The sequence below is a fragment of the Sinocyclocheilus anshuiensis genome, unplaced genomic scaffold (assembly GCF_001515605.1).
Source record: "Sinocyclocheilus anshuiensis isolate Anshui unplaced genomic scaffold, SAMN03320099.WGS_v1.1 scaffold1360, whole genome shotgun sequence".
Taxonomy (NCBI): Eukaryota; Metazoa; Chordata; class Actinopteri; order Cypriniformes; family Cyprinidae; genus Sinocyclocheilus; species Sinocyclocheilus anshuiensis.
The window spans coordinates 106,238-114,914 of NW_015546110.1; the positions used below are offsets into that span (position 1 = coordinate 106,238).

Here is an 8,677-nt window from a genome sequence, read left to right on the forward strand (position 1 = left end):
ATATATAACTCTCCACAGTTGACACAGGCCAAAATATAAAAATAAAATATTTCTCTTAAATTAAGAGAATTAAAAATGAAAATAAATAAAGAGCTTTTATTTGAATGGAAAACCGCAAAGACCCTCTTTTGTTGAAAACCAATTTATTACCATTTCTAATTATAAATTTGGAAGTGGTATGTTGTGCTTTCAAATGCATGCTATTGCGATCCAAACTATGCGCTTGCAGAGATTAAGTTTGTGTGGAACAGCATTTAATGTGAATCTAGTTTTGCTCTGAGACACTGAAAATATAAAAGAACATATAAAACAGAAAAATCACATCCCTGATTAATACTGAATTCAACTGCTGTACAGTTACAGGTGTTTTGAGCTTTGAGCACAGCTCACCTAATTAGCCTTATGATATAATATAATGTTTTTGTTTTTTCTCTAGTGTTCAACGTGAAGCTGTTTTTGCACTGATGTCAGACTTCTTATGTGTTTAAAATTATTTGATCTTGACCAGATGTAATACAATTTCAAATCTAATGTTTTTAAACACTTGTATACCTCTATTTTGGAGGAGATGAACAGAGCCGTGATTCCTATGAGCTGCAGTTGATCCTTCTGCACGTCACTTTGGGACAACATGTACCTGTCAAAGAAGTCCTGAGCCAGGTAGAAGGTCTGTCTGTGAAGTGTGTACGATTCACACACCTAAAGAGAGAGAGATGAAGAATTGAAATATATTTTTCCACAACCAGTTACCGACTCGAGTTGACTAGTCAATTAGTGAATCATCTTGTGATGCTTTTAGTTTTTTTGCTTTAACAAGGGATTAATCTAGAGAAAATGTCTGGGAGAGTGATTCTCTGACAAGTGTAACAAGTGCAATGTCTTTAGCAATAAATTGCAATGCTAGTTTTACTAAAGAACTCTTATTATAAGAGTTAAGCAGGGTTGATCTCATTGCTATAGATTAGGTCTCTTTTTATGAGCGCGCTCTTTAAAGTTGGTTAGTAGAGAAGCGTAACAGGCAGACATTGGGAAAGAGAAATTTCACTTAGACATTAATAACTTAATCATGAATATGCATTGCAGTACATCCACTCAATACACTTGAATATGGCTGTTAGAATAATTCAAGCCCAGGATGTTTCTGTCTGGGAAGTCAGGGTCACTTTTACCTCTAATACACATCTGTATAATTTGCTTCACAGGCACACGTGCTTCCCACAACTATTCACTAGTAACTATTTAATTTTTGGTCTCATCTGCCAGTTTATGAACTGAATAGAAATGTGGTGAACTATATTCAAGTATCCTAATGTACAATCCATGAACTACTGCTGGAGCGTATATTGAGGAGAATATGTTCACATGCTTCTCCCCTTCTAGTATCTAGATCTCCACCCATTTGCCTCCAGGTTTATGGTGTTTTCCTTCATGTTTGTATTCCACTCATGTTTGCTTTGCTCTGGGTATAAGCAGTGAAGGTAACGGTTGATCTGGGAGCTCCTACACAGAATCCAACATTTTCCTATCAGTTCTCTTTGACATGTAAACAGGGATTAAATAAATAACAACTTTAACAGAGTCAGATTATGTTGGAGTCAGATATATTTTTGAATTATGCAATTCATCCTTTTTTGTTCTTTCCTTTTATTAATAAAAAAGCATATATGTGGACCCTGGATTACAAAACCAGTCATAAGGGTCAATTTTTTTAAATTGAGATTCACACATCATCTGAAAGCTGAATAAATAAGCTTTCCATTGATATATGGTTTCTTAGGATAGGACAATATATGGTCGAGATACAACTATTTGAAAATCTGGAATCTGAGGGTGCAAAAAAAATCAAAATATTGAGAAAATCGCCTTTAAATTTGTCCAAATGAAGTTCTTAGCAATGCACATTACTAATCAAAAATTACGTTTTGATATATTTACAGTAGGAAATTTACAAAATATCTTCATGGAACATGATCTTTACTTAATATCCTAATGATTTTTTGGCATAAAAGAAAAATCGATAATTTTGACCCTTACGTTTTTTTTGGCTATTGCTACAAATATACCCAAGTGACTTAAGACTGGTTTTGTGGTCCAGGGTCACATATTAAATATTGATTTGATCAATTTAGTTTTGTTACATTATTTGAAAGGCTGCATTTAGTATTAAAATAATAAGTAAGAAATAGGTCTGGTGGACGTGTATGTAAACAAAAAAATAAATAAATAAATAACGGAGAAAATAGTTAAAAAAAATAGGTCCCACTTTATATTAGGTGGCCTTAACTACAGCAGCTGATGTACTTACATAAAAAATAGGTACAGTGTATTTATTGTGTTCATATTGTATTGCAAAACACTTCTGCTGCTATTGAGGTGGGATATACTGTATAAGGTTAGGAACAGGTTTGGTGGTATGGGTGGGTTAAGGTGTAATTATACATGTAATTACAGAAATTAATTACAGATGTTATTACATGCAGGTATTTTTTTAAATATAAGTACAATATAAAAACACGTGTGTACACAATAAGTGCATTGTACCAAATTATTAATTTAAATGTAAGTACATAGTAGTTAAGGCCACCTAATTACAGCAGCTGATGTACTTACATAAAAAATAGGTACAGTGTATTTATTGTGTTCATATTGTATTGCAAAACACTTCTGCTGCTATTGAGGTGGGATATACTGTATAAGGTTAGGAACAGGTTTGGTGGTATGGGTGGGTTAAGGTGTAATTATACATGTAATTACAGAAATTAATTACAGATGTTATTACATGCAGGTGTTTTTAAAATATAAGTACAATGTAAAAACTTGTATGTACACAATAAGTGCATTGTATCAAAGGATTAATTTAAATGTAAGTACATAGTAGTTAAGGCCACTTAATATTAAGTTGGACTAAAAAACGATATTCTCACTGTCTATAACTAACTCTCACATCAACAATGTTGTTATGGCAGTCTATGCAGTGAAACATTATAAAGGGAATCTAGTGTGAAGAGCAGATCGTGTGACAGTACCTCCATGAGCCAGTCGAGCAGCATGGCTCTCATTTTGGGCCGTAGCGACGGGTGTTTGTCTAAACTGCTCTTGCTGTGTTTGTACTTTATCTCTTTACTCAGCATTTTCCTCCAGACGTCCTCTGAGCTGCCCCAACTTCCCCAAAACAAAACAGAACACAAATACAGACTTCAGACAATGTATCAGTAAAAAAACAGGATACAGAAAAATATATGACTGTACATCATCCTGAAGTTCAGTAGCATTGAGATGAAGGGGATTCTTGCCGCTTAATGTTAATACTGCTAGTAGACTGATGTGGCATCTTGTGCACAGAAGCCATCAGCATCATTGTGTTGTGGCGGCTCCAGCAGTAACTCACACATGTGAATAGTGTAACATACACCCTTCATGGCAGACGCTATTTAGAACATGTTGCTTTAATACATAATGCTTTAAGCTGATTTTTGAAATACTGTGATAATTTGTTTAGCACAAACATCTGTTTTCTCTAATAAATGACTTAAAGGGGTCATATGATGCTTTTTTAAAGATCATTATTTTGTGTATTTGGTGTAACAGAATATGTTGTACCCCAGGTAGTCACGCAGTGTGAAAACAACGGCGATCCGACGAGTTTGAAAATCGTGCAGTGTGAACTCAGCATAAGACAACTTCAGCTGAGTCATGTGCCATTTAGAATCATAAACATAAAAAATATGTAGTTTGTTGACCACGACTAAAAAACTGATGCATTCTAATTAAAGTAGTACCAATTAGTACCTCTTTGTTTTTGTTTATCTTGCCAGGTCAACTAACTTAAACTTAGGGCTAGGGATGCAACGAATGTTCGGCAACCGAAATTGTTCGAATAAGCGAAAAGACTGAATAAATTGTACTGAACAATGACGTGACGCGATCAAATAGAGGCGTGCACTAATGCAGCAAACATGTCATGGTGTGGAAGCATGTAAAAGTATCTGAGAAAGACGCTAAAATCATTACAAGCACCGACAGCGAGAGACTGCTTAGTACTAGTCTTCGATGAGAAGAGGAAGGGGTGCCTGTTGCTGGTTACTGTATGATTGAAATCACGAATTAGCCTCAAACGATTAGTAAATAAACTGCAGAAAGGTTTTTTAAATTCACGCACGAATTGCATTCAAACAGCGCTGCATGAGCTCGCGGCGCTATCTGCTCTTTAGTCAGGGACAGGGTACAGAGTCCAAAGCGCGAGGAAAATCTGGAAAATTTTTATGCATTTTTAAAATAAAATAAGAAAAGAAAGACAATAATAATGATAATAATAATTACAACAGCTCTAGTAATACATTTATTATAACACTCACACATAGTGTTCAAATTGGAATATATTTTCTAATGTTTTAAAAGAATTATCTTCTGCTCAGCAAGGCTGCATTTATTTGTACAGTAAAAAATACATAATTGATTCAAGAAGGGGGTCTCAAAAATGGCCAAAAAATAATATTTTACTAGCTTATTAATTTTAAGTTAAATTGTGCTTTGTTGGTATATTGTCTGCTAGAACGTTAAAAAATGTTCAGTGTTAAGTAAATATTTTTAAATTGTTGTTTTGTAATTAATTTTTTTCTTTGAAAAGCTAGACAAAAAAGTAAAAAGCACATTTTGGCTATTTATGCAATGGTGAAAAAAATTGGCAAAATATATGGGGAAAAAATTTGAAAAGCCGTGTTCGGCCTTCAGCCCAGTGTTTCATTTTGTTCGGCTTTGGCCAAGAATTTTCATTTCGGTGCATCCCTACTTAGGGCTTATTAACTAACTTATACTGAAACCTACAGACATGCAGGAGGCATTATGCAAAAATAAAGGTTTACAGTTATGGATGGTACAGTTATGGCGGTGACCCATGATAAAATTATTTTGATTCTTAGCACGGGCTGTTTGCATGATCAACAACATATAATAGTACTGTTGTATTTCATATACAGTGCCCTCCACTAATATTGGCACCCTTGGTAAATATGGGCAAAGGCGGCTGTGAAAATAAATCTGCATTGTTTATCTTTTTGATCTTTCATTAAAAAAAAATCACAGAATTCTAATCTTTCATTATGAAATAAATGTTTTTCTCCAATGCATGTTGGTCACAATTATGGGCACCCCATGAAATTCTTATGAGTAAAATATATTTAAAGTATATTCCCATTCATATTTACATTTTTTTAGCACACCAGGGTGACTATGAGCATGAAATTTTCCAGTGCAGAATTATAAATATGAGGAACACAAAGGCCAAATTCCCTTAATCATCCATCACAAGGAGTAAAACCAAAGAATATAGTTCTGATGTGAAGAACAAGATTGTTGAGCTTCACAAAATAGAGAGTGGCTGTAAGAAAAGAGCTAAAGCATTGCAAATCCCCATTTCCACCATCAGGACAATAATTAAGAAGTTCCAGTCAACTAAAGATGTTACAAATCTGCCTGGAAGAAGACGCATGTCTATATAGTCCTGATGCACGGGGAGGAGGAGAGTCTGAGTGGCCAAAGACTCTCCAGGACAGTTGAGTCTTAAAGGGGTCATATGATGCGATTTAAATGTTTCCTTTCTCTTTGAAGTGTTACAAGCTCTTGATGCATAAAGAAGATCTGTAAAGTTGCAAAGACTAAAGTCTCAAATCCAAAGAGATATTCTTTATAAAAGTTCGCTTTTCAGACCGATGAGCTTTGTAAAAATCGACGCGTTTCAGAAAGGCGGGGCATAGAGGAGAAACAATAATGTACAGTATGTGGAAAATAATGTGTTTTTTTAACCTTAAACCGCATAAACACATTTCATTACACCAAATACGCAAAATAATGTTCTTTTTAGCAACACCATATGACCCTTTTAAGGTCAGCAAGCCGAAAAAAACAAAAAACAGCCCCATATCAGCACATGTTGTTCGGGGAGGTTTCAAGAAAAATTCCTCGCTCATCCAAAAACAAACTCCAGCATATTCAGTTGTCAGACACGACTGGAACTTCAAATGGCACTGGCTTCTATGGTCAGAGGAAACTAAAAAAAGAGCTTTTTAGCAGCAAACACTCAAGATGGGTTTGGTGCAAACGGGGATAAAAAGTACCCCATGCCCACGGTTAAATATACTGCTGGATCTTTAATGTTGTGGGCCTGTTTTTCTGGACATCTTGTTCAGATGCATGGCATCATGGATTCTATCAAATACCAACAGATAAAAAATCGAAACCTGACTGCCTGTTAGAAATCTTATAATGGGCCGTGGTTGGATTTTCCATCAAGACAATGATCCAAAACAAACATCAAAATCAACACAAAAATGTGTCACTGAGCACAAAATGAAGCTTTTGCCATGGCTGTCCCTGTCCTCTGACCTGAACCCTGTAGAAAATGAGTGGGGTGAACTGAAGAGAAGGAGTTGTGAATCTGAAGGATCTGGAGAGATTATGTAAGAAGGAATGGTCTCTGATCTCCAAACTCTTCAGGCATTATTGGAGAAAACTCAGAGCTGTTATCTTGGGAAGGGGACATTGCAATAATTGGGTGCCAATAACTGTGGCTACTGTAAACTAGAGAAAAACATTTAATAATGAGATTTCCCCCCGACTTTCAATTGTTTGATTTCAATGATAGGTTAGAATTTTTTGAATGAAAGATCAAAAGGATAAACAATGCAGATTTATTTTCATAGCCACCTTTGCTTACATTTGCTAAGGCTGCCAAAATTAGTGGAAGGCACTGTATGAATACATACACTGTATGTGTTGCACATGCCACACAAAAACAGATGTGCCACATACTACTACATTTGTAAAAATTATTCATTATAGATTATTAAACATCTTCTATGTGTGTGTATTCGATCCCCTGCTTATTTTGTAAGTTTGCCCACTTACAAAGAAATGAAGGGTCTGTAATTTTTATGGTACTATATATGCATGTATGTATGTGTGTGTCACACTTCTACTGTGTCGGAGCAAGGAGAGAACGAGGACGCAGGAGAATCAGCACATCACAAACTTTAATCCAACAGAATAGCTGGGAAAACACACGTAGAACAAGGTACTGACGTTCAATACCGGACAGGAAACAAGGGGCAGAACACACTTTATATATGGTAGTAAGTTAACGAGGGACTAAACGAGGAACACCTGAAACCTATAGCCATAGTTAACACGAGGGAGAAACTAGGTCACAGGGGGGAGCATGGAACACGTGGGGGAGGAAAACAAACACAACAGTCAATGGGCGTGACAGTGTGTGTGTATGTGTCAGGGTCCTGCCCTGACAGTCATGTTTGTTCTGTCTTTGTTTATCGTGTCTTGTTTGTCTTGTGTCTGAGCACATGGCTCTGTCTTTGTTTATGTTGGCCATGTGCTCCTCTTGTCTAACCCCCTTGTTTCCCTTTACCACGCCTCCTTGTTTAGCCCTTGTCTTGCCCTTATTTACTTGATTGCGTCCACCTGTTCCTCATGTGCTTTCCTCCCTATTTATAGTTCCCCTTACCCTCTTGTCTTTGCCGGTTCGTAGTCATTCTCACCCCTTCTGTCACTGTTTTTGTCTCTGTCAGTGGATGTGGCTGAGCATGTGTTCCTGTTTTCCTTCCTGGTTGGTCTTGTGCTCTTGTCTCGTTAATCCTTTGTAGTTCCATGTTCTTGTCTTGCTCCTTTTTGCATTTTGTCTGTTTTTTGCCTTTTGCCCTTATTTTAGTATTTATTCAGTTCTTCTAGTCCTGATCTTTTGTTTTGCACTTTTGTTGTGTAAGTTAGTTGTGTTGGTTAAATTGGTAACTATTTCTTAATTATTTTGTTACTTTACTTTTTTATCAGTTTTTTTGTTTTATTTATTTGTTCCCTAGCTGTCTCTCTCTGTTAACTGTGTTCCTGCCGTTGAATCACCTGCACACCTCACTACCCTCTTGTATCTCTCTGTTTTGTAATAAACCCTTGTCACTTACTCTGCGATTGGGTCCTTCTTTCAGATCCCTGACATGTATGTGTGTGAATATATATATATATTTGTTCAATAATTAGGTTATTTTATAGAATTTAAATTCAATTATTAATTATAATTAATTAAATTTATTATAATTTTATAATGCTATATTTCTTCATTAAATAACTTTTAAAGTAATTGAAAACCTTGTGTGTAGAAAACTCTCTCTTTCTCTCTCAAAAACACACAAATGGCTTCAAATCACCACACATCTCGTCTGTCTATAAGCGAGCTGCACGCTGCACAGTTGACACAGGTAGTGTCACATCGTCACTAAAGTTTATAAATTGCATTCCTTTTTAATTCTTGCCAGTGTTTAACCATTCAGCGCTCAGCGCTTATCCACTCGCAGCACGCACACATAACGCCAGGTTCACATTACTCAGTTTGCAGTGCGTATGCGGTGCATATTTGTTCCGCACTCATGTTAATGGATTAAAGCGTTCACTGCACAGTGCACATGGTTGCGGTCCGGCAGTGTGTCTGCGGCAGTGCAGAGATAGTTTCCACACCGAGTCTATTGCTGCGCTGCAAGTGCTGAATTAAAGTATCAGCGCATTGTTTTCAGTATGAACATGGATTGACACGAAAATGTAGCAATTACACCATAAATGCATATTATTAAAGTCTACTGTGTTTCACAGTCAACACATATGGCTTTTTGGCTAGGTTTAA

General features: G+C 36.1%; 1 protein-coding gene across 1 annotated transcript in view; it reads right to left on the reverse strand.

The window, feature by feature from the left end:
- LOC107700650 (G1/S-specific cyclin-E2-like) overlaps positions 1–8,677 on the reverse strand; it is a 19,564-nt gene that overhangs the window by 4,698 nt on the left and 6,189 nt on the right. The window contains exons 6-7 of the mRNA XM_016502384.1: positions 3,027–3,162; positions 553–699 (exon numbers count right to left, since the gene is read on the reverse strand). Coding sequence (XP_016357870.1) covers positions 553–699; positions 3,027–3,162 — 283 coding nt within the window. The remainder of the gene's footprint in view (positions 1–552; positions 700–3,026; positions 3,163–8,677) is intronic.